This window comes from Nelusetta ayraudi, unplaced genomic scaffold, assembly GCF_046127955.1.
Source record: "Nelusetta ayraudi isolate G7.1 ecotype Tasmania unplaced genomic scaffold, CSIRO-AGI_Nayr_v1 ptg000007l, whole genome shotgun sequence".
NCBI classification, from domain to species: Eukaryota; Metazoa; Chordata; class Actinopteri; order Tetraodontiformes; family Monacanthidae; genus Nelusetta; species Nelusetta ayraudi.
The window spans coordinates 1134919-1161360 of record NW_027466057.1 but is presented as its reverse complement, the minus strand read 5'-3'; the positions used below and the strand labels follow the sequence as shown (position 1 = coordinate 1161360).

The window sequence follows — 26442 nt, the reverse complement described above, 5'->3', positions numbered from 1 at the left end:
CCGCGCCGGCCTCCTTTTGTTTTGTTTTTGTTTTTTTAAAACGAATGAGAATGAAGAGAATTGGAATGTAACAGTTAGTCTCGGCTTTTCTTGTGGGAACTTGTGAATGGCAGCAGGGTTTGAGGGCTCCGCTGGCTGATTACTGGTGCAGTCACTGTACGGCCAGAGGGTGGCCAGTTGAAATCCCCCAGCATGCACGCTGGCCCTCGGGGGGTGAAGCGACTGACCTACAAATGCAGCTTAGTCGCGGCTTGCGGCCGCCGGCGTCGGCCAATCAGATTGCGAGTGAGCTCGAGGCGGCAGAAGGGAAGCAGATGAATGGATGGAAGTTTCACAAGAGGGAGATACTGGGCTTAAATATGCTTTGAGCACACTGTGTGTGTGTGTGTGTGTGTGTGTGTGTGTGTGTGTGTGTGTGTGTGTGTGTGTGTGTGTGTGTGTGTGTGTGTGTGTGTGTGTGTGTGTGTGTGTGTGTGTGTGTGTGTGTGTGTGTGTGTGTGTGTGTGTGTGTGTGTGATTTAGGCTCATAAAGAGCATTTGGTGGTGGTCTGCTCAGCGTTAAAGCACGATCGAGACAATAGAGGATTTTCAATGTTTTATTAAAAATACTGGTGTTTACAAAAACAAATCTAGAAAAAAAAAAGGGTATCACGGTGATCTATTTTTAGACGAGGCCGACCGGAAGCGACAGTCCAGGGTCTTACTGCTCCTCCTCCTCCTGGCCGCTGCCCTCACTGTCGCTGTCTCTGCCGGGGTGTTCGGGCATCCCAGAGCGCTCAGACGCCCCTTCGCCGTCTTTCGCCTCGCCGCTGGGCTCCGGGTCGGCCCCTCCCCCCTCCGGAGCGGCTTCCTGCTCCATGGGGGTTTCTCCCTGTGCGGCCGGCACCGTCTCGGCGGCCGCGGCATCTGTCTTGGCCTGGTGCGGAGGAGGGGCCAGGCTCTGCTTCTGCTGCTGCTGCTGCTGCAAAGAGGAGCGTGAGGGGAGCGAGTGTGGATTACAAATGCAGCAGGAGACCTTTGCCAGCTTTGTTTTCAGGTGATGGATGGAAATATCAGATCCCAGCGGACTATCTAGGCCCAAAATATCAACATTAGATACTAAAGACGCTATCATAGCTACAGTGGGTGTCGTAATACGGCGATATGGGATTATCTTTACTAGCTAACTATCATTAGTGAATAATAAATAGCTTATTTTAACTTCCTGCACCACCAGAAGCTCATATTAAAATTTCAAGGCACTTCCTGAAATTTTAAACCGAGGGACTTATGACTCTCTCAGAACAGCTACTTCAGAAAACGCAGCGTCCTTTGAGCAGTCTTTTCCATATTTAGCCCTCTGTTTACAGCCTGCTATTAAGCAATAACTCACATCTTTAACATCCTGCAGAAAAAGACTAATATAAATGCAGCGGGAGACTATTTTCCATCTTTGCTTTTTCAATGACCTGCGCCCGTACCTGTCTGTACTTCTGCGAGTTCTGGATCATGTGCATGTACATGTTGTAGACCAGGTTGGCCAATTCTGGCATGTCCTTGACCACTTGGTCGGGCTGACCGGAGACGTCCCTCTGATGAAAAGGAAACAAACAGAGGAAGAAATTACTTTACATAGGAGGGAGGGAAAAAAAAAAAGGAAAGCCAGCAAAGAATTACATCCGTCTCGTTAGCAGCCGGCGGTGTCATATTGATCTGATGCAAATGTGCGTGCGGGGGGGTGGGGAGAAGAGGGCTGGGTGGGAAATTACAGGTCACCTGTCTGCAATCCGTTGGTTATTGGAAAACAAATTTCTCACTTCCTGCCTCGGGCCACGGAGCGTCGGAAAAGAGCCGAGGCTGCAGAGTTTGTAATTTGATCACATCGGCATGCAGACGGAGTCCCGGGGCCTTAAACTGAAAAGCGAGCCGAGCAGAATGTTTAATGCGCCGGGGCTCTGAGGCGCCTAAACGCAGGGCTGGTGCCCACACAGGCTCCTGCGGGCTCCATGCCAACACGCCGCGATGCTTTCATGGGGGGGGGGGGGGGGGGGAGATTTGAGTGCACGACGTGTTTATCGCGCGCCCAATACCGTCTGGCGCAGCCGTTAATATGAATATCCACCCGGACCATTGAGCTCCGACACTTTCCTTCCAGGACCTAATACCCCCCTAAAACTTCTGGGGCATTATTTATAAAGGAGAGAGCGAGCGCTTCATTGAATTTTAAGCTGGATTTGCGCAGGAAAGCGATTAGACGAGTTTGCTGTGAAGCCTTTTCGTTGATACCGAGACGATTTTAATCTCTGAGCTGAATTTTAGACCTGTGACTGCTCTGCAAGCGTTCAGATAGTAAAGAGTAACCGACCACATAATGCAGTGGATGTCGTAATAGCATGATGGGATTAGCTTTATTGCCCGACGTTGCAATTAGTGAACGATAAATAAATTATTTTAATCCCCCCCGCCGCTGCGAGATGATAGGAGCCTTTGAGGGAAATTTCAAGGCAATTCCTAAAAAATTTAAAACGACTCTTTTGGGGGACTTATGGATCAGTGAAAAACTGCTCCCTTAAGATAGCACGGCACCCTTTGATCGGATCAGTGCTTCCATATTTAACCCTCTGTTTGCAGCCTGCCACAAACCCCCCCCCCACTAAATTCTGATAGTCCTGCTCACATGAATTAAAAACTAATAAGCCGTCAAACTCAAGTCAGATCTGCAGACGCAGTGTGAAAAAGAAACTTTTGGGCAGATTGAGGAATTATCAGAACGAGTCAGTGTCTGTCTGTCTGTCTGTCTGTCTGTCTGCAGCAGGGCTTTCACCCATAGACAGAAGAGATCGGCCGGGGCCGCATGTGTGTTGCCGACGGAACCGCGTCCCCCCTGGGGGTTGAAACTCCAGAGTCGCAGGAAGTGTCAGGGGCCGCCGGGTATTCGACACTCCTGCTCTGCCGCCGCCTCCGCTGTCAACGACACTGTTGACCAGACAACAGCGGCTTCACGCTGGCCCCGCCGCGATACGGGAGGCCCTTCGACCTCCCGGGGTTAATTATAGCTGGGGCCGACACACATGCACGCACACAGTGCTGCAGGCAAGCCTGGAAATTTGGGGTAAAGCTGCGGTAACATATGGGACCGCGGAGGATGAAGATGGCATTTTAGGACACTGGGGGCGGGGTTTAGATGAAGCGGCGGCGTTGATTTATTTTCATTGCTAACCACGTCGTGCTCAGGTACGCATTTTACCAATGGAGCAAATTTCCACAGTCAATGATCAAAATTCGGTGACACATTTAGCCCTGTGTTTACAGCCTTCCACATAAATGTTTTGGCAAGGGGGGGAAATGATTATTATTATTTTGGGACTGACTGCTGACCCAGATTTTTTCTTTTTTGCAAACATTGACTATTAAAGATGATGTGGTGTGTGTGTGTGTGTGTGTGCATACATACAGGCTGTTCCTGGTTGTAGTATTCCTGGGGCCTGATGTGCAGCTGCATGGGTCTGGCGGTGAGCTGGTTGAAGGCGGGCGTGAGCTCAAAGCAGTTCTGGAAGAGCGACACCCGGGCGAAGATGTACAGGCCCAGTCGGGCTCTCGACATGGCCACCACCAGACGCCTCACGTCCCTGCAGAAGGAGGAGAAGGAGAAGAAGAAGGAGTCGAGAATTAGTTTTCCGACGCCAAACGAGTCGGGGAAGAGGCCGGATGAGCAGTGTCAGCGGTGAGTGGGCGTGAGATTGTGAGAGGGGAAGAATCTGTGTCTGTGTGTGTGTGTGTGTGTGTGTGTGTGTGTGTGTGTAGGAGAGAGGAAGGAAAACAAAAAAACAAGCGAGGGGATCAAAGGGAGAGGATCAAGACAAGATCTGAAAAAGAGGAGGTGAGGCGGCGCGGTGTGGGAGGAGAGAGGTTTTAGTCAAGGGGTTTTAGCGGAGCAACAATGGGTGAGGCGGACAAACGAAGAGACGAGGAGAGGAATAAAGAGAAAAGGCAAAAGGGCAACGCAATGAAGGCGGACGCAGGGCGGAAGAGCAACGGACAGGTTCCCTTTTTTCCCCTTGAAATCCAACAGAATTGGAGGATTAGAGTCAGAGGAGGTCGGGGATGAGACGCATTCAAAGACCCGCCTCTTTACCTGTCTTCTCTCAGGCAAGAGACGGAAAATTCTAAATTCACTCCAGCACTGTGGCAGTGAAGTTAGAATCTTTCTCTTGGACGGTTTTGACATCCAACCGACACCTCAATCCTGACATAACTGGGGTCACATAAATACTGCGGTCTAAAACTATTTTTCATCAGCAATGTTTTGGGCCTGTATCTGATGAACTTTCCAGAAACAAGAGGTGCCTCCCCTCACTGTCTGCTCCTCATCTAAAACGACCTCCTGTGATGTCACAAAAGGCACTGGTACCTTCCATGCATAGGGCTATAATATGCTGGAGGGTTTCTTAAATGCTGCCCTACTAAGATATCTAAAAATGTGCAGAATGCGGAACCTTCAGTGGCCCCAAGGACTCAAACACAGGGAGCCAAATTCCTCATTTCGAAGTGGGTTGTGGTCTCTATAGTTGGAGGGCAAAAAATACGGAAATTTCTCTTTTTAGGGCCACAAAAATGTGTTCTTTAACAAACTGTATCAATAAAAAAGAAAGGTGGAGCCTCTCAGCACCTTTTACAATACCATAAATCTCTCCATTGTGCCTTTAAGATGTTTGGAAGGGGGAGAAAAAACACCTAATAGAGCCATATAAAATATGACCATTTAGTGAGCCAATAAATCTTTGAGACAAAGGCATCGCGGCTTGTAGGAATCTGCAGAGGACGGAAGGGAAAGGAGGATGAGGAGGTGGAGCAGAGGAAGGAGTGGGTGGGGGAGGAGGAGGCGGTGGTGGGGGGTCTTTAGCCGACTCCTGCAGCTCTGACCAACACTGGGAACAGTTCTGGCTTCAAGTGTGACAGCCTGGCAAACATGTAGTTGACATGTATGTGCTGGGCGGCTGCCAGATACGGGCAGTTTGTCCACCTGCTTTTATGAGCACTTCATGAGATTAAGAGGAGGAGGTGGTGGCGGTGGGGAGGGATTAAGCCTGGCAATATGCATGATGAGTTCTATGCAGGAGGGAAACGGAGGGTGGGGGGCGGGGGGCTTATGGGAAACCATTGTGCAGGGCTTATGGGGAAGGTAAAACTGCTGCTGCAAAAAAAATTTGGAGCGCGGCACCCACATTTCCACGGAGACAAACTGCGGCGGCGCTCAGCCAATGAGCGCGCGCGCTTCCCAGAGTAGACCGACCAATGGGCGGGCGGTGGAGTGGGTGTGCAAGGCTGGCCTGAGGACATGGCACCACCATGAGCTGCCCACCTGGGCTGCACAGTGACATGACAGGGCAAAGAGGAGGAGGAGGAGGAGGAGGAGGAACCCTGCCCCACTGGTGTGTGTGTGTGTGTGTGTGTGTGTGTGTGTGTGTGTGTGTGTGTGTGTGTGTGTGTGTGTGTGTGTATCAGCAGGAACGCTGCCACTGTCAGAGCACAGGGTCAACTCGTCATATGCTCAGCTGCGTCCCCTGTTGTTGTCACGACAGCACCCTGCGAGGAGAGTCGCTGCACGCCGGCCTCCAGCCCCAGTGTGTGCGTGTGCGTGTGCGTGTGCGTGTGCGCATGCGGGGTTCTTCCGCACGCAGCAGCACCAGTACGCCGCTCTGTGAACCGTTGAGTGGAGCTTTTTAAGGTGCCCATAACAAGATGCGGATTAAAACAGGAAGGCTAAGCCACTTAAACTTTCGGTGACTTCTGTGCGAGAGTCAACCGAGCCGGGCCGTGGAGTTCCGCCTCCGCCACCGCAACCAGCTGGGTTTCCTCAAGGTTGAGGCGGAAACGGAAAGCAAGCGGCTGATAGCTGCTTCTCTGGAACCCCAGGAGCAGAGAAGAAGAAGCAGAACGTGGCTTTGCTTCGCTGCTAAAGGGATTAGCGTGGATGCTACAGAGAGGCGAACGGCAGGGCCGCTGCACCAATAGGAAGCCTCCTGCTGGCTGAACTTCAAAAAGACACAGTGACCTGTGACATTCCAGGGTTTGTCTACCTAAAACGGCCAAATTCTGTCCTGGATTTTAATATTTTTATTAATATTTAATATTTTTTTTAATATTTAATAATCCAAATCGGGGAGAAAAAAACAAAACACCAAACACTTAAAGATCATGAAAATTTAGATTTTAGCAATTTGACACTACCACCTTTGTTAAAAAATGTATTGTATCCGCAATGGTGATACTGGCCCTGTATTTCTTCAGTATCGGATCGATAGCAACTCTTGCAGTGTGGCACTGCACTATTTTAGCAGCTCGTGATGGATGTGCGAGATACAGCGTGCCAGGTTATTGAAGTGTCACAAAGAGTCTGAAATCTCCCCAAAATGACATCGGTTAGGTGGGTTTTACATCTCGCTGTGAGCCTGCGAGCAACATCCAATGGCAAGATAAGATCGTAAAACAGCGATAGCCGCGGGAGGACAAAAAAATAAAAAATAAAAAATAAAAAGCGCAAGCATCAAGATAAGCGACTCCTTTTCTCTGGCCTGCTGCACTTCTTCTTCTCCTTCCCAGACAGTGGCAGAGTGCCGTCGCTACGGCGAGGGTGCTTTACAACCCAGAGGAAGGACTTATTATTCACACCGCGGCGCCAATTTGCACAGCGTCCGACGCGAGGGTCGGCAAATTAGCGATGATGAAGCTGTGACCGGCAGCCGGAAGGCTCGGCGACCGGCTCGCGCCGTTTGTCGGGAGTCTCCGTCGGCATCAATCGTCCGCCCGCACTGTAAACAAGGCGCCGCATATTAAGCAGCGAGACGCGAGGGGGGACTCTTCGGTATCGGGCCGAGCAGAAATAAAGAATGGAGGAAACAGCGGCGTGGGGAAGACGGTGGAGGAGCTGAGGGTGGAATTAAAAACGACTTCAAACCTACCATCGTAGTTTTGGTTATTAATAATCGAGCGGCTTAACGACTGTTCTGCGCTTTTCCTTTGATGGGAGCGGAGCGCTTTGTTTGACAGTCGACCCAATCACCACAACACAATGGCTTCACACGCCGCTGTCCTGGAGCACCCCTCCATCCTCCCCGTCTCATGCATACTTCAAGGCAGCTGCACTGCTGTTGCGGTTGTCTTTCTCCATTCAGTTTTTGTTGTCTTACCTTGGTTCTTTTACCCCTCCTGAACAAACTTTACACGGTTGTTACTCAAGGCAAAGAAAAGGAAAGAAAGCTGAAAAGCCTTCTGAGAGCTGCCGTCTCCGGGGAGTCTGTGTTGTTATTTTATGTATTATTATTATTTATTTTTCAATGCTGCCGTCTCCCCGGAGAGCGCAAAGCTGGAAAGGTGCGGACGGATCCGTTCGCACAGGACCAACAGCTGAGGGCGAGCGCTTGTTTGGTGTTTGCGTCGGGCAGCTGTACCTCAAGTGTCCCACGGCTTTGGTGCGGACCAGCGAGAGGATGATGTAGTCGTTCTGCTGACCTTGGAATCTGTCCACCGTTGTCACCTGCACCAAAAGAAGAAGGCGTCAGAACAATAATAACAAAGAAAAATAAACAAAACAAAAAACCCTGCGGCTCCTATACTGTCTAAGTATCAATATATATATACTGTACATATACGGGTGCTTCACGCAGGCTCGAGGGATTGAGGGGAAACCTCTGGACACATAAAAGCACGTCTGCATTTGGTCTTAAATTCCTTTTTGCTGAAGATGAACGATAAGCGTTGTGTTTTCTAGTCATCGCTGCTGGCGATCACTAGACATAAAAATCCATGACGTAAGTCTCTTTGGCAGTTCCACTGACTTTGGACACAGTCTCATCGCTTTTTCTTTGGTTCAAAACTGCTTTAGTTTGCTGTTTTTTTGACATTTGCAGACCCTTTCTGCCTCCATTCTGGTGTACCAAGGCAGCTTCCACGTCACTGTTCCATGCGTTAACGTCAAACAAGCAGCAGAGGCTAAAGGGAAAAGAACAACCGATGTGATTGGCTTGTGGAAGCTGTCAATCACAGGCAAACTGGACCTGAGAATCATTCCGGTTCATCAGTCCAGGTGTCAAAGATTCTTAAATCTGATTATTTTATGCCTTGTTTTGTTATTGTTTGTTTGTTTGTTTGTTTACTTGTTTGGGCCAAAGAATTTTTCAGTTGCCCGTTTCCATCCTTGCGTCTGTCAGTGAACGATCAATGAAACAGGGAAAGTTCATCGGGTCAGAAAATTTCTAATCATGAAGTCACAAAGGGAGAGCTGATGCCTCACTGTGGCGACACCCCCAGGTGGCACAGCCGTCCCCTGGGAGCGCCTCGTTCATGTCGTCCAATCAAGCATCAGCATGACATTGGGGTTATTTCTTTTTTGAACTGATGGAATATAAATTAACTCATGACAGCGACTAAATCAAATAAATCAGTCACTACGGTGAAGCCAATTAACCTTTCAGCATAAAGCCATTTTTCTGCTTTTTTGTTTTACTTAAAAAACTTAAGTAAGCAATTAAATGGGTAAAGGCATGATGGAGAACATGGGTGGGGGGGGGGGGCAATGAAGTGGACCAATATTTATTTATGTCTCCCTGTTGCTATGTAGAACAGGTGCAGCACCGGAGGCAACAATGTGTCCGTTCTGCACCAGCACGAGCCGTTCATGGGCTCGCCAGTTCCACCTAAATGTTTAATGTCGGAGCCCTGGCGGTACCGCACGCACACTGGCGCCGACAAAAGAGGCCACGGCCTCTGCGGCCGCCGCCGCCTTGTGCTGGCGGAAACCCGGTTCTGAACGGGGCTGACGAACTGGAGGCGCTGCGACGGACGACTGAGACCTCCCCAGTTGGAGGGTCTCCCCGAGGCGCAGCATTTTGCACGCTGTTTAGTTATTTATGAGGAATTTTCCGCGGAGTGAATTACAGAGGTCGTGTCATTGCGTCTCAGAACAAAGAGGAGACAAAGTGAGTTTGAGGCTGCGGCAGCAGCGGAGGAGGAGGAGGAGGAAGAGGAGGTGGAGGAAGAGAAGGAGGACATCACTCTTAGTTTGCTCCATTTCTTTCTTGGAGAGTCATTTCCTGCTCCTTTCTCTCCTCCCACTTATCACCGAGCAGACAAAGACGCACAACCTCTGAACCGACGGCCCGGGGAGCATCTCTCTCTCCCTCTCTCTCCCCCTCTCTCTCTCTCGCCCCCTCTCTCTCTCTCGCCCCCTCTCGCTCTCCTTCTCTCTCCCTCCCTCTCTCTCTCTCTGTCTCTCCCCCTCTCCCCCTCTCCCTCTCTCCCTCTCTCCCTCTCTCTACCTCTCTTCTCTCTCATTTCCATCCCGACTCGCTCTGACCTTCCTTATGACTTATTCATGGCAATTAAGCTCTAGAATGTGCACCAGTCAGACTGCGGGATTACTCCATTTCTCACGTTGGACTCGGGGAAGGAAACGCCTGCAGAATCACGTCTCACTTCCTCCTAGATTTCATCCCAGTCCTAAAAATAACAAACCCGTCTCGGTTGTGTATAATGTTTTGATTAAACTGTTACTGTTCTTACTGTTTTTCTCCCACTAGCTCAGAGCAATTCTGTTTTGTATGCATTCTTCTAATTTACTTGTATTTCATCTGGTTGAAAAGCTGTGCGACTCTTAAATATGTTGTCATTTCCGTAACGTGCTAATTCTTTAATGCAACCGGTCCAAACCGACTTCAAGACGACTGACTGGCTTCAGCCGCTGTGACATGTCAGACACGCAGGGTCCCGCCGCTCGGCACTGTGACCTTTCAGCTGCTTAGCGTTCTCCCACAAGAGTCCCCGCTCGCTTCCCTTTGAAGGAAGCAAAAAAAAAAAAACATTCTCCCCGGTCCCACCCTGGAAATTTCTCCTCAGCAAATCCAGCAGCCTGTCACCCCCAGTCCCTTCATTACTGGGGACGCATACTGACTAAAGGCCACGGGGACGGGGATGAGTGACGCTCCGCATGTCGCGGGACAGCTGACATGAGCAAGCACAATTTCTGGCGAGCTGTCAGAACACGTCATTTAGTTGATGACAAAGCAAGGAGGTGGCCCTCGCAGAGGCACAAAGTGCAGACAAAACAACGCAGGGGGGGGCATCAAGTGCAAAGCTGCGGGTCGGAGAACGAGACGCTCCCACGCCCGCCCCCCCCTCCTGCCAGCGGATACAGACACTCGCTGAAGCACAAAATTTTAGCTTTTTTTTGCTGTTCAACAGAAACAGTGTGGCTTATTTTAAAACCTGTCTTATATTTACAGATTTATAGCAGGGAAAACAAACAGACCGTTTTGTCTTTCTTTCCCACATAAGCCTTTCTAAAACTGTGAGACCAAGTCATTTTAAACTACACTGTGCAGGAACCCGCGTCATCGAACACTCACAATATGACTACAACTATGGGGGGGATGTTGATTAGGAACAACTGAAGGTGTGTTAATCCACTCTAATTGTAGTTCAAGCACACAAAAGCACGGTAAAAGTTAAGTGGAGTAGCCCTGCACATTTGGATACCTTAAAAATCTCAGCAGACATCAAGAAAAGAGCACGTTTAGCCCTCTGTTTACAGCCTCCAGCAGAAAGGCTGGGTTTTAGCTGAACCTGATGCCTTGGGGAAGGAGTGGGAGTTGCCAGAGGGCGTTGTCACTAACCTAGAATGAGGGTACTGTCATGTTTCTGCTACTAATTCTAATTAATAAATTGAGCTTTTACTCGTCCTTGCTTTACTACTTTATTGTTCGATTGCTGTGTTTGTGTGTATGTGTGCATGACTATGTGCATGCTTATTATCTGTACAGCACTTTGTTCATCTGCGGTCGTGTTAAAAGTGCTCTATAAATAAACTTCGACTTGACGAACCTGGAGCGGGAATAATTCTGTCATTCTGTGTATTGCATGTGTGTAAAGTCACAACTGTGCATTTATGCACGCCTTGTGAAAAAGGAAATAGTTCAGCGACAGGTTCAAGACGCATATCATTATTGTTAGAAAAAATTGGTAAAGTGAAGTGAAGATGACGGGGCCTTGAACGCAGCACGAATGGTAAGAGAAGGGTCTGCCGCACACACACACACACACACACACACACACACACACACACACAAAAGAGAGGCGAGACAATGTGGGGACGAGGGGGATGCGAGTGGAAAGTGGAACCTGAGGCAAACGGTTAGAAGCGTTTAGCCACGCAAACAGACAACGGAGGAGGAGGAAGAGGAGGAGGACGAGGGTGAAGCCGCGCCGCCGGCCTGCTGACTAAACACGGTGTAAGCGAAACAAAGAGACAGGAGGAGCTGAGGGGGGAGAAAACACGGCGAGCTGGACGGAGACCATCTTAACAGCATCCTTCAGGGATCAACACTGCGCACTTTCCACCCACATCGCCGAGCGTGCACACTCAAATCCTTTTTTTCCTTCGCCTCGGCACGCAAACATCCCGGCGAGGTTGATTAGCCGAGGTATGCATTCCGCCGGACTGAGAGCACAGAGTGTCCTCGTCTATCAGGGGTCTCATGACTCGCAGCCGCCCAGCCGGTCTCATGACGAGCTTATCGCGCTTTGTCCACGACGGCAAGAAAACAGCCGCAATCAATTTGCCGTCCCGCCGCAAAACTAATGCACGTTTGCCTCGGTGAAACCGCATCGTTGCGCTGCGGCGAAAGGGTGGATTAGTGGAGGGGTGGGGGGGTGGGGGGGGGGGGCGTACGTGAGGGTCCCGTCTCCGAGCCCGGCCTGATCAATTTGTTCGCTCGCAGCAAAGAACGTATCGTCAGAAAACAGCAGCTTTTCTGGTCACGGCCGCCCACGACAACGCGGCGGCGTGGCCACAGGCGGGGAGCAAAGCAAACAAGGCTGCGGTCACTGGTGAGGGGAGAGGTTTGACATCACAAGGGGCCCACTTCCAGAACTGCATATTTTAGTAGGCACTCAAGTGGAAGGGTGGAGCAAGCAGAAAGGGAAAAAAAAAGAAGCAAAAAAAAAAAAAAAAGACTTTTTCCCATTTCTGGGGGCTCAGGGTAGAGACACATAACAGTGACGGGAAATAATTAGAAAGCAAATTTTACAAACGCGTGTGAAGTCGAGGAGCCATGTCGAGGGAAAAATTGCCAAAGCCTTGTGATTAGCAGCCGTGAATTTTTTTGCACTTCTCTCTCCAAGTGTCAGTTGAGGATAGCGAGTCAGTCAGTGCAGCCGAAATGTGCAAAATAAATACGTTTGTGCGCGTCTTGAATATGTTCCCTGAGTAACGAGCCCCTGCACACCACTGCAAGTGGAGTGCAAAGGCTGTTCACATTGTGCACGGATCAGGGATGCAAGTTATCGACTCATTCATGAATCGTTAGTTGATTGACCTTATCGATCGATTAACGATGAATTGAGAAGCGGCGACTTTTCCTGAGAACCTGAATTTCACCATGAAAAATGTTTAGGAACACATTATTTAACCCTTGACTAATGTCGAGGGTCCAATGTGACCCATTTCTACATTAGAGAACAGTAAAAACACCCTAAACATTTATCCTCTGACTTGAAGTTTAATTCTAATGGGTCACATTTCAACTTTTTTTTTAAGTTGTTTAAAAGTAACTTGTCCAGGTATATTATGACCAAGTGAATTGCTCTTTCCTGCCACTACACTGTTATAATGATATTAACTACTCGTGTAAAAAAAAAGCCCAATTAATTGTGACTAATTTAATTTAAACGATCCAATTGTCGACTTGAAATGCATTTCCGCCGTCTCACCTTGTTGGGCTGGCCGAAGAAAGGGTTGGAGCCGCAGCGCTGGTTGATGACGTCTCTGATCAGGTGCTTCTGGCCGTTGTAGGTGGTCAGGATGCTGATGCGGTCGGCCGGGTAGCCCAGCAGGCGCATGTACATGTAAAGGGCCACACAATACTCGGCCTCCGCCAGATTCTTTGCAGGACGAGAGAAGAGAGGAAAAGGTTTGCCGTTAATATGAGGACAGTTACCGAGGCACGTTAGCTCAACGTGAATCACCTTAAATCAGCCATTCTAGGCTTTGGCTACAACTCATATTGACAGATGCTGAAGGCACCAGGCCGGTTGTTTCAAATTCAGATTCATCAGCGGGCCGACTGCCGTCTTCACACCTCTGCCGTGCCTCTTTCTTCGACGCTTCAACATCTCACCTCAGCCTTTTTCTCACCTGCCAGGCAATGCAACACTGCATCAGATAAAAGCCTGTTTCGCCGAGTGCGTTTCACCTGCGCAGCAATGTCCTGATACTAACCCAGTTTGGATCAAACTCCCAGAGAGAAGCTGCTGTATCATCAGCGCTTCATCCACTCCGCAAGTCAGCAACAACCATGTTAAGACGTGCGGAGGGTGCCGATCATGCTTGGATTATTGAAGCAAGTAAACTTAAACCTAATAAATATTCTTACCCGAGCTTCTGTGGTATTTACATAATTTGCAGCCATTTGCAATGCACTGCCTGCTTTACCAGCATGTAAGCCTGATGCCTCCACTTGCCTTTTCGCACTCGTCCTTGCCTTCCTTTGTTGAGCATCTTAATGGGAGCGAGTGCCATCATCAAATTATAATGTAGAGGAGCCAAAAATAAAATTGCTGCCAAACAAGGTGAGGGCACATTTTCCTGTTTGAGGCGCCAAAGACGCGCCTGAACGGCAACATCACATGCATACAAATATGGACCCCAACCAAATTATGCAACACATAAACAGTCAATGCATGAGTAGCCATCTGATTTGGGTCGGAACTAATTGTCTCAGACAGAGTTTAACGCAGACACTGGGCAGGTCACGGGGAGAAAAAAAAAAAGAAAAAAAGTGCTGCTCTGCTTTTGCACGTCCTCAAAACATGGGCACGGACCCAGTCAGGATATTGTGCCGTTTGAAAGCACAAACCTGTCCAGGAATTCACCCAGGGACACAAAACGCTTCAAACCGGCTTGAAAACTAAAAATCACTTTTCATCTCCTGAACACATCCGGGCTCCCCTGGCAGCGCTGCCGATTGTCCTCCAAAATGGGAGAACGCATCAAGGCAAAATGCTGCATACATATTTTGCCCACTCCGCAGCGAGGAATCTCCTCAGCGTGTGTGTCCTGGCTCCCAGCCCTCACTTTGCCCTTCAAATGTGGACCAAAAAAACAGGAAGGAACAAAAAAAAAAAGAAAAAAAAAGAAAAGAAAAAAAAACAGAGCTGGGGAAAAAGGTACGGAAATTATTCAGCATTATTCATCCTGTTTCAATTAAAACCCAGAATGAGGATGACAATCTTTATACCATCCATGTACAGTATATAAATACACTTATATTTATGTATTTATCCTGGAGCAATGTTGTCAACACACAAAAGGGGTGACAGCAAGGCTCTACATGGCACGAATCCATGAATTAGTGCCAAAAAGACAAAGAAAAGGAGACAAATATTATGATGGTTGGCTTGGAATCAACTCTGAAGTCAACTCTGGCTGCAGGAAGGTACTGCAGGAACAATTCCATGGCACAATTAACTGCAAATATACCCGGTGGAAAGTGTAGGATTTCTCATAAACAATTACTGAGAAACTAATATTTCCACAAAGCTACACAAGTTCAGTGAAAGAGAGGAGGACAGGAACATGGGGTCCAGTGGTAATTTTAGCTTCTTCTGCTCTGCTTCACAGTGGCCGAGTTGCTTCAAAACACGTAAAACACATAAAAGAATCTCCAGTACTGTACATATATATAAATCATAGCATCTCCCTCTCCCTCCACCACGCACGCAGGGGTATAACATCCAAGCGGACGAGTCGCTGGCATTTCCAGCCTACTTCATATGCATATTTAACACAAATCTGATCTAATGCCCTCGCGCCCCCCAGAGAGGCCTCCCGATGTTGGTGCCAAGTGCCTGAGGAAGCGTGTGGACGGCGGCAGGGGATTGGAGGGTTGAAACGGGGACAGGCAGCGGAGGAGCACCAGAGGTGGATAAAAGCTTGCACGCCGCATTGAGGGCATAAAGCCATAAATCTGCGACACCTGCGGACAAAGCGGCGCGTTTTGCCTCTCAGGTGATTTAGAAAGATGTTGCTGGTGAAGCAGGGGGGAAGAGGAGGAGGGAGGGAGGGGGTGTGGGGGGAGCTAACAACAGCCTTTCTGCTGACAAATAGCATTTCCTGACAACTGTGGATGTTAAGATAAACAACTGGGGAGTGCGCGAGCCATTTCGGTAAGTGAGGCAGCGCTCGGGATGGCGGCTGAAAAAAAGGCGGCGGTGGACCTTTGGACCGGCGAGAGTCGCCGAGGAGTGCGTGTGCAGTTGTTTGCTCGGCTGCAGCGGCCGATCAAAACATGCACCGTACACACGCGCCCCTCCCGTGTCCAGTCGATGCCTTGTGGGTCCTGGGGGCGGGGGGGCACACGTGTGTCCACGCACGCTCCAGTGTTTGCGTACGGATAGGCGTGTGTGATGAGGACACAGGCTCGTCGAGCAACGGCGGCGGCGATTCCCCCGGGGGAGGTCCACCGGAAACGGCAACGGTCGAACGAGCGAACAAACAAACAGAATTTGCGCTGTTAAACGGTGGAGCGGTCGCTTGTTGTGCGGCGCTCGTCCGTGGTTACGACTCAATAAATGTGTTTACCATCTAGTTCCTGCGGCAATCGCCACACAGACTGACTGACTGATTCGAGGTGAAGACAAATTCTCTTGTGTTCAATATTTCATTTTCCAGTCACCTGCCAGATGTTCCAAAACAGGAAGGTCACGTTGGCAATTGTGGCAGAATTTCCTTTTTTTTGACTCATTCATGCTCCTGTGTTGGTCTGAATCCAAAGTAAACATCCAGTCACCCCCCCCTGCCCTCCCATAATCACCGCGCCCTTGCCAACATGCAGTCTTGAGCACCTCGGCAATGTCATGATGAAACACAATCTGCCCCCTGGAGTGAAGGACAAACCCAGTGGCCTGTGCTGGCCGACCAGTGTTCGCTGCAGACTAAGCACGCTTATGAATATATCATATGGACTGGTGGGTAAACCATTATGATTGAAAGATTAATGAAGTCAACGTGAAGGACGCAAAGGTCTTCGGTGGGGTCGGGGGAGCTGGTTCTGCAACTTAGTGGAACCAAGCGTGCATGAGAGTGTGTTTGAGTGAGACAAGCAAAGGTGTGAATCACATTTGCAGTTGCTGTGTTGGTGCTGAAGTCAGTATGAGGGTATGGCTGCTCAGTGGATTCATATTTTCACAGGTTGTGTCTTTCAGACTGTCACTGACCTGGTAGAAGTAAGGGTTGGGCTCCGACTCCCCCACCCCGTTGAAGTCCTCCACGTTGACCAGCTGGAAGTCAAAGGTCAGGCCCGGGTTTGGAACCTGGAACTCTGGCTGTTCCTGGACGTGAGGCAGGTTGCCCAGGTGTTTGTAGCGCCAGTTGTACAGGTTGCAGAGGCTGCGGGGCGATAAGGTGGGGAGATGTCGGTTTACAAGGTGGGTCAAACGAGACATAATTGCAAAGATGCTACGATTTTAAAAAAGTTGATTTAAGTAGACAAAGACATCATTCTTTTGCATTCAAAGGTGGTCGAAATAAACAAACGCCTACACACACACACACACACACACACACACACACGCGGCCTAGAGCTGACGACAGCACAACGTCCTGCAGGGCGGCTGACCTTGCACGAGCGCGGCCCTGCGCGTCCAGATCGATGGTGGGCACGCCGAGGCGCACGAAGCGGGTGAAGAGCGACTGCTCCATGTTGGAGTACTTCTGGAAGGCCATGTTCTTGATGACAGGCGGCAGCTGGTGGTGGTCGCCAATCATGATCCAGCGCTTCAGCCTGCTGTAGCCGTCCGCGGGGTTCTGGGGAGGGAGAATGCAGATAGTAAAAAAAAAAAAAAAAAAGAGGAGAAAACCAGCGCAATGTTTTTGTTCACCCTGGTTGGTGAGGGTTGTTACAGAGTGAAAAACACCTGCCAGAAGGTTCTACTGTGTCTCAGCAGAGCAACCAAAGGAAAAGCCCATGTGTATGGCGCTCAATGAGCTGCTCTGTAAACAGACATTTGCACCGTCTCGGACAATTAGGCACAATGGCCACTGCCGAGCACTATTACCGTTTGGGGAGCCCATCATTCACATGCTGAGCTGAAACCCACAGCACCGAGCAACGGATTTAACTGAGATTCAAACCCACATCTCAAAGGTGCTTTTTACCTGCAGCAGGAGCGGGATGAAGGTCTCGATCTCCAGGATCTGAGCCGCCTCCTCCATCAGGATGTTGTCGTACTAGGAAGGAGAATTGGAAGTTCAAAAGGAGCAGTTTGAAAACTCTGACGCCGCCCTCTTCAGGTGGACTGCGTGCAGGAATACCTTGAAGGCCAGTTCCACCAGGTCGTGGCGCTTGAGCGCGGCGTGCGTGCAGGTCATGGCGATGATCTTGGCTTCCTTCACCAGCAGGTACTTGGATCGATCCAGTCCGCTCCTCAGCAGCTCAAAGGCCCGGAACTCCTGCGGACGTCGGAGGAAACGCAGCGGGATGAGAATGAGATGGAAAAACGAAATGAAGAAGGACAATGATTGTGAAGCGACCTCGGAATGAACTTTAACCGTTTCTGAACAAAGTTCTGGTTTCATGTTTCGCAGGGCAGGGCCGCAAGAGGGGGGCTTTAATGGTGCGCTGACACAATGACGGATGCACGTTGTCAAATATGATGAATAAGACGATTATCCCTGTGGTGATATAATAACAACCCTAAAAGCCGGGGCAGAGTTCAATAATGAGAGACACGGCCGATAGATCTTTGCGTCTAGACACATTTCCAAAATTTAATTTGCCGTTTGAAAAACTCGCCGGCTTCGCCTTGAAAGTCGCCTCAACCACCTCTACTTTGCATTCCCAGGACTTGCACCGTATCTCATAAGTGGCACCAGAGAGGATTTGAGTTGTTGGCATTCTGCCTGCCAGCTTAATTAAACATATCACCGGCATAATCCTCCCGCCGGTTTTCCTTTTATTATTATTATTCCCCACAGAAAATATTCCTCTTGAAAATTGAAAGTTGATATAGAAGCGGCCTGGCTGCAGAGCTGCGCTGCTGCGGTTTGATGTTCGAAAAAAATAAAGCTTGAAAAGGCGCTTCGGCATAGATTCTGCTTTTCCTGGAAGGGGGGGTGCGGGGAGGGGGGGTTTAAGGGCCGGTTTTCACAAAATTATTAATAAGTCGCTGGAGGGTTATTGATATCATGGCAGGCTGTGAGGCTGTGAGGAGAGGAGGGGGTAAACAGGCCTTCTATTTCCAGGTTACACACAGGGGTTGGGGGGGGTTGGAGAGAGCGGCAGGGCGGGAGACTCGGACAGCACCGGGGGTTTAAATATTTAATGTGTTACTATTTAAGTATTAATATTAAACCAATCAAAACCTGCATTATTGATGAGCTCTATTTTTAACCCGCGTGGCTCCAGAGTGGTGCAGAGGTGAAATCTAGACAGCTAGGATTTGAAAAAACAAAAACAAATTGAGACGAAGAACGGAAGGGGAAAAAAAAAAAAAGAGGATACAGATATGACGGGACAGCAGCAGCAGAACGAGGTTTTCACAGGAGGCGCGTGTGCCCTAAAATAGGACATCGCTATGTGAGATTCATACGACAGCTGATCCCCAAACTGCTTTTTTTTTTTTTTTTTTTTTTTTTTTTGAAAAAGCCAGACGTTGAAGGCAGGAGAAGCTCAGCATCAGCAGTACGCCTGGTCTGGGCTCTGCGCTGGCAGACTGGCAGTTAGAAAGACAGGCAGACAGACACTGACGGGCCTCGATGGGTGTGAAGGCTTCACTGCAGCATGGGTGAGGCTGAGGGAGGAGGGAGGAGGGAGGAGGGCGATGCGCCGTGGTGCAGCCGCCCGGCCAGATAAATCAAGGTCACCGCACGTGTCGGGATATTACCGCCGGCCAATATCTCCTTTATTGCTTTTCTGAGACCTTCTCGGTGTTCCCATAAATCTGAGACCGTTTCGTCGTTCCCGACCAAATACGCGGAGAGCAAAAGAGACGGCGGACAGTCGAACGAGAGAACTGAACTGAAAACCGGGCAGAGTTTCACGTCTCATAGTTTATATTGAGAGACGTTTATTAAGAGCATGTTGTAAGTGAGTAGGAATGAACCCAGGGAGTAACTGCCGCTTGAAGCCAACGGCCCACAGTGACTCACGATGCAAAGTTTTTACCTTTGGAGAAGGACCAGGTGAAAACGCAGTCTGCTGTTAAACTCACATGTGGAAACAGTTTCTGTATGTCAAAATTATATTAAAAACTAGAACCTCTAAACAGAAAGGAAATGATACTAAATTTAGACTCAGTTTCCACCAAAGCAAGATAATTAATTTCTTCTTGAATTCATCACATGAAATCATTTCATTCAAACAAGCTATAAATTAAACGTGAAAGCATGACTAATATCAGAGAAATTAGTGTGCTTTTATACCTCAGGTAAGCTGAACTCTGTGTGTGTGTGTGTGACGCGTGCCTCCGTACATATGAATGTAAAGCATTCTGGATCCAGCAGTAAGGCCATGTGGTCTATAAATAAAATTGCTTTGCCTTACTGCACTGATGTAACCTCCTTATGTCCCACTGGGTGTTGCTCAGCACTGAGGGAACTCGTGCACTGTGCGTGCACTGTGCGTGTGTGTGTGTGTGTGTGTGTGTGTGTGTGTGTGTGTGTGTGTGTGTGTGTGTGTGCGCTGTGCGTGTGACATTCTTACCTCCAGCTGGGTGAATATTTTCTTGATGTGGCGGAAGCAGCCCTCCGCGATGTCCATGTCCTCTTCGTACGACCGTCCCTTGAAGACGGGCTGCGGGGCGTTGGAGAAGTACTTGTGGAAGGGGAAGTGAGCAGCCACGCACTGCACTTCCACCTCCTTGCCCTGTTTGGGCCTGACTTTACTCATGTACTCTTCCCAGCGAGATATGACCTGCAGTGCGGGGAGGAGACAGTAGCGGCCAACAGTCAGAGTGTGAGCGCGCTGCTGGAAACAGCCGTCGATATTCCCGAGAATCCCAAAAAGGAATAAAAATGATCAATTAATTCATTAATTGTTAGTTGATTGACCTTATCGATGGATTAACGATTAATTGGTAAGCAGCGATTTCTATTGCGACATTATTGACCTTAAATTTTGAGGAAAGTAAATTATACAAGAAAACAGAAAATGTAGGATGGAAAGATCTTGCAACATTAAGTATATGATGAATTAAAAAACAATAAAGGCCAGAATATTTGATTGCTGCGCATTTGCCATTTGCATTTCAACCTTTGCCTGAGTCGTGAAGACTGATCAGCCGCAGAGGAGCGGCGCGCTCCTGGCCACACATTTGCCGCCCCGACAGCTTCTTGACATTTACATCCTCAAATGTCACAGAACGACACTGTTGGCAGGATTTCAGAGCTAAAATAAAGCCAAGACCTCCTCGGCTAAAATAAACTGTCAGCCTGACGACAATATGTCAGAGCCACGTCGGCTTAATCAGGTGGGTAACTTAGTGTGTGTGTGTGTGTGTGTGTGTGTGTGTGTGTGTGTGTGTGTGTGTGTGTGTGTGTGTGTATTTTGTGTGCGTGTGTGTGAGAAATAAAATGGCAGCGAGAACGTCAGCACGCTGGGACTCTGAGGCCACATTTTTATGTCTGTGATAAATTTGGGAAAAGAAAGAATTTGCTGATGAAACTACATCAGAATAAGAGAAAACCCAAGTGGGAGATGCCGGCATTGGTGGGTATTAGTCGCGGCTTTCATGTGAGCAGCACATTGGGAACGGAGGACTCATCATGGGAACTGCTGGTTCTCTCCATCTTTTCTGTCATTTTTTGAGCATCCAGAACGTTTGTCTTCAATCTTCATGGCCATTCTTTCAGGACTACTCCTCCCCTCCCCCCACCCCCCGCCTAGTCCCTGCCATGCGCACATGTACCCGAGGTCCCCGGCGACACAGACGGAGGCTTGTGTCTCATGTATTGTGACGAAGAGAATGGCTCGAAGAATAGTGAACAGCATTGCTGCACAATGGGAGGAAATGAATGAGTGCAGTTTGGCAGCAGGGGAAGAGAAGAGGAGGGAAATTTGTCCATATAAACTAATGCATAGTGCACAGCTGCATGCAAACTACAGTGAATCATTCATTCTTGTTAACCGTGTAAAGTGCTTAATTGGCATATTGTCTTCTTTTGGAACAAGGGGAATAACAGGAATACGTATTCGTATGCACAGAAATGCAACACAACACAAAAATGTTGTTTCCAGACAAAAAGAGCCGTGCAGGGAAACCTCAATACTGTCTGAATTTAGCTGCCATAAATGCTTTCGGGACCGCGGCCAGCCACACATATTACATTTTAATGAAGCAGTCGACAAAGAGAAAAGTCCTTGCTTTCAGCGAATCGATGTTAGGATGCAAATGCATTTGGAGTGCATTTAAAGGTTGGACAGAGTGGGCGGACGAGCAGAGTGCAAAAAGCGAAACACACAGTGAGCATGGTGGTACCTGGTAGAGGTAGAAGTGCCCTGCTGTCTCACAGGTGTAGGAGACATCTCCTGGGACGTCGAGGCTCTCCTGCAGGCGGCCCACTTCTTTCAGGAGCTCCAGCCGTCTGGCCAGGACGTAGTTGACTCTGCCATATCTGGAGACAAGGAGACAGACGGAGGCATCGTGAGTTAACACAACAGCAGCACAGCAGATAATACGGCGCAAAATTATGCGATACAAAAATGAATTTTGAGGCTTGCAAATTTACAGTGAAACCAAATACAAATCATGCTGCTAATTTAAGAAAACCCACCTCTTTTAAGCGAATACAAATAAGTACAAACTGCAATATGTGTTTGTAAATTGGGCAAAATGAAATCGTACAAGAAGGAGGAACTACAAAACAAAAAAAAACTAAAAAGAGTAAAACTTGATAAGTTGGTAACAAAAGGAGAGCTTTGAAGGAACAACACTGAAGTTGGCAAGTTGTAATTGTCCTTTAATTTTAGCCAGAATTTACACATTGGATGTGTTTACTGCTGCACATCAGTGCAAACAGACATCATGAATTCAATGTCAAACATTACGACTTTTGGAATTTGGAATTGGATTTTGGAAATGTGTTTCCATCTCCGCCTTTATTTTAGTTTACCAATCCAAAACCGCCTCTAGTGAGGTTTAAAAACATTTCACACTTCCTCTCTAATTCATCTGTATTTCAATCACCTTGCGATACACCAAAAGGTCCATTTAAAAAAAAAGGGAGATGGAAACTGCTGACACCTCAACAATGAACAGAGACAATGTGTCCCATGAGTGGTCAGATTGACCTCGGTCTTTAGCTGGACTCCAGTGTAAACTTCACCCAGCGACAACTGCCGCTGGATTGGAAGTTAATCAACCGACACGTTGGTGCGACAATGCTGGAAACAGGTGAGAAGACTTACACCGTCTTATTTTTGGGGCCCATCTCTGATCGGAATCCCAGCGTGGTGTCAAGCCGGTGGGCTCAAGCAGACACAAGGGTATTAATAGAGCGGACTTAATACGACCCTTGTTATGTTATTCTTAACCCGATTGTGGAGTTGTGATTGTGCCCTTGGCGGAGAGCGAAAGGGACGGCGAGGAGGCTACGCAATGGAACAGTAACTTTTTCAAGAGGAGCACAAAGGCCCTTGAATGTGTATGCGTGCGTGTGTGTGTGTGTGAGGTTTATCCGCTTTCTACCCTCCATCCTGTTGTGCAGCTGTACAATTAGAGCTTAAAATTAATTATCGGGTGGCAAACGACAGGAAGAGACAAAGTGGGAGGGGTCACGGGGTGCAGCAAAGGTGAGTTTCTATTTATGGGGCCTCTCCAAGTCCGGCGTCAGCAGGTGATTTAAAGGCAAATCACAGCGGGGCGAGGACGATGCAGATACAGACAAATAATTTGATGAAATCTAATGAATGTAAAAAGACACACTGAACACCAAATGTTTAGCATCAACTTAGATATCAAGAGCTAAAGCGAGAGGCCAGAGACATAACAGTAAAAATAGAAATGCACAAACACAACTGTTAGTGAGTTACCGCGCTGTCATTACCAGAACAAGCCTGGGTGTGCAAATACCGGAGCGGCAAAACGTGCAGCGGCAGCGGAGGGGAGCTGGCACGCAGACGGCGCCGTGCCTTCCACTCCGCCGGGCGGTAGGAGGAGGGAGGAGGAGCACCGCCACCCTCCACTTTGTCGTCTTGTATAAAGTGTTAATTAAAATTCTCTGGCTTCCTCTCTGCGCTCGCGCCGGTGTCAGTGGGGTGGAAGGAGTGTGGAGCCCGCGTGCTGCCGAGCGACGGGAACATATTAGATGCCGCTCGCCGAGGCTGCAGCCTCGCTCCTCCACGCTGCATAATTTAGAAAAGTGACAAAGCGACTCGACGCGGCACGGATGTGGGTTTTTTTTTTACTACACCTATTCATAATACAGGCCTCGGCCGTACGCAACGTCTCGCAGAGACCGGCATTACCTCCGGCTCCCGCCCCTTCGCTAAAGTGTCAGCGAGAGCCAGAGGGTGTAAATTGTTTCAGCAGTCTCAGATGGATTAGATAGCAATTACAGAGAGGGCTTTAAATAGCATGTGGCACGAACGTGTGGAAGACTAAATATACCAGGAATCGGGCTGAAACGGCCATGCTAGCAGGCTGGGGGAAAAAAAGGGGGAGAGGATGTTACAGTAGCAGGAGCCGAGATGCAAAATGTTTGGGGTATCTTGTGCTAATCGCTCCTTCTTAACTCTGTCATGAGGGTTTTGTCCTTTTCCTGTATTCTCTGTGTCTCAGTAGTAAAGGCTGAGTCACCAGCCTTCAGGGCAACACACACACACACACACACACACACACACACACACACACACACACACACACACACACACACACACACACACACACACACACACACAGCGGTGGCTGGGAGTCTCAGAAATGACTCGAGGATTCTTTACAAAGCCGGACTGGTTCTGTTCAGCGACCGTTTGTGTCACAGACGACAGACACACTGTTTATAGTAACAGTGTTATTATGCATTAAACAAAAATAATTTTTCTGCTACTCCTTCATGCAAAATGGAAGGTAATATTGTTGTTTATCTGAAAACCCTTGCACACGAGTGCAGAGTCCTCCCACTGGTGAGCGGGCCAGAGACGGCTACGATGTCTAGTGAAAATAAACCAGGTCCCACTGCAATGCGGATGTGTATCAGATAGCCGCAACGGCTCAGGGCAAGTATGTAAGTGGGTGTCTGGGACTTCTGCCGTGTGCGAGTGTTGCCCGCTCTGATCATATTGCAGCCCGGTCTCGACCCCTTTCGCCGGCCACACATCCACTTGACCATGTGTCACTTTCAGGGTTGTCTCTGTTTTCACATTCCTGTTTGTTTAACCTAATCTCTCAGCGTGACCCCCCCTGCCGCCGCCGCCTGCACCTGTCTGCGATCGTCCTCACCTGCTGAAGTCCTTCTCCGTCTCCAGCTCCTCCTCGCCGTGGCCCAGACGCAGGAGGTGGCGCTCGTCGATGTCCAGAGCCATGATCTTCTCGAACAGCTGGTTCAGCGCCTGACGGTGGAGAGAGAGTCGAGTCAATAAAAATAATATGATTTGACACAGAAAAATCCAGTTTAAACTTCCTATCAGAGATTATTTAAACTGCCTGACTGTCATTATCCAACTAAAAAGGTAACTACAGCGCTGTACTGTGTGTGTGTGTGTGTGTGTGTGTGTGTGTGTGTGTGTGTGTGTGTGTGTGTGTGTGTGTGTGTGTAAATTGTGAGGTATTTAGTGTGATATGAAGCAGGCGGTTGCTTTAAATCTGGAGAATAATCCAAAAATTTGCTTAAAACATAACCTGGATTGTGAGATTCTATTTGCTGCTATGTTTGGCAGTCACCTGATTTGAGTGTGTGACAATCAGCGTCCTTTGCTCGGGAAAGTTGTGATAAATGTTGGAGATGATCTGAACGGCCACATCAGTTTTCCCCGTTCCCGGTGGTCCGACAACCTGAAGAAAAAAGCAGAAAAAACAAAGGTGTGAGAGAAGAAATTGATTTTTTTTTTTTTTTTTTTTTACAGATTAAGAAAAATGGGAGACGCAAGATCGGAAGTAAGGTCGGGTCACAATACAAAGGCACTCGGGCCGGAGGAGGACTAGCGGTTGTGACAGCCGGGCCACGGTCCTGCCACGGCGGGCGAAGCAGAGCCCCGAATGCTGCGGTGCTCTGATAAACCCGATGCAACAAGGTCAGAGTGTTCCCCGGCTCCGGTCTCCGCCACGGAATATGAAGAAAAAAGGCTTTTGGAGGCAGAGGAATCTTTCCACTCCTTCCTTTTGTGTCTGTTGTCTCGCCACTGGCAGCAATTCAAAGTTGCAACGGGGCGAAAGTCAATTGACGTGAACGGTGCATCTCATTTAGCGGATAAATATTCATGCAATTTAATGCTCTTAGTTTGGTTATCTGAGGTGTGTAATTCCTGCCGAGACAGTGAGCACAATCATTAGTCTTGCAAACATGGGAGCGTAATCAGCTTCGTCAGCGTGCGTGACGCAAAGCGAGGCGAGGGGATCGCTACGTCTGCGAAGCCCTGAGGAGAGGCTACAGGGTGAGGAGAGATGGGAGGGGCTGCCATATATACCTCGGCAGGCTGCGTAATAAATAACCAGGACCCTGCTGCAAGGCCCCAGTCAACACATCACAACATCAAAACAGTGCCGTAACAGCGCCTCGCTGGAACGCTGTCGCCCGCAGGTGCTGCGTCGCTGATGAGGTATTTGCACGGCCGCGCAGTCGGCTTTCACCCGCAACATCCCATAAAGACTTCCGGGGACGTCTCAGTCCGTCCACATGAGTGAGGGAACACGCTATGAGCTCTGGGGGCGGGGGGATTCCCTCGGTGGGCTTCAGCTGAGATGAATTTGTTTGCGGGAGGAGGTCAGAGCAGCGCTGAATGCACTGGCAGGGGTTCAGCGTAGCAGCACGCGGGATAAGTTAAATTTTATCATTCGAGTAATTGATCCGTTTTCAGGCTGATCTGTACAGTACATCATAATACACACAGCGCAAAACTCCTTACCATGGTCAGTCCCGGCTGCATCCCCGCTCGTATTGCTTCAATCTGCGTGGGAGTGAACTGAATTGTGTTCCTGTTGGAAAATTAAAAAAAAAGGTTTTTTTTTATGACATTTTCTTAAAGACGTGCTTAGAGACAAGTGAAGCTGCAGCTTCCCCGCGGATGTGTCTGAATTTGAATATCAAAGTTCGGAGCTAAAAATGCACAAAACACCAACTGATGAGATTTAAATTTTCATGAGGGGCAATTATTTTCTACGTGTTTTAATTATTGTATGAATATGAAAGCCCTCTGTTCACCTTTAATCACAATTTTCTCTCAAGACACGAGTCACAACATGTACAACAACAACATC

General features: G+C 48.7%; 1 protein-coding gene across 3 annotated transcripts in view; it reads right to left on the bottom strand.

The window, feature by feature from the left end:
• Positions 1–580: 580 nt before the first annotated feature.
• The window catches only part of aqr (aquarius intron-binding spliceosomal factor), a 47199-nt gene continuing 21337 nt past the window's right edge, over positions 581–26442 (bottom strand). The window contains exons 23-36 of one of the 3 annotated variants that reach the window (XM_076017691.1): positions 26091–26160; positions 24910–25020; positions 24469–24578; positions 21508–21643; positions 19734–19943; positions 17345–17482; positions 17189–17260; positions 16650–16837; positions 16249–16420; positions 12745–12915; positions 7431–7516; positions 3434–3608; positions 1461–1571; positions 581–961 (exon numbers count right to left, since the gene is read on the bottom strand). In XM_076017691.1, the coding sequence (XP_075873806.1) occupies positions 701–961; positions 1461–1571; positions 3434–3608; positions 7431–7516; positions 12745–12915; positions 16249–16420; positions 16650–16837; positions 17189–17260; positions 17345–17482; positions 19734–19943; positions 21508–21643; positions 24469–24578; positions 24910–25020; positions 26091–26160 (2011 nt within the window). In that variant the 3' untranslated portion in view covers positions 581–700. The remainder of the gene's footprint in view (positions 962–1460; positions 1572–3433; positions 3609–7430; positions 7517–12744; positions 12916–16248; positions 16421–16649; positions 16838–17188; positions 17261–17344; positions 17483–19733; positions 19944–21507; positions 21644–24468; positions 24579–24909; positions 25021–26090; positions 26161–26442) is intronic. The other 2 variants (XM_076017692.1, XM_076017693.1) reach the window with 2 other exon arrangements.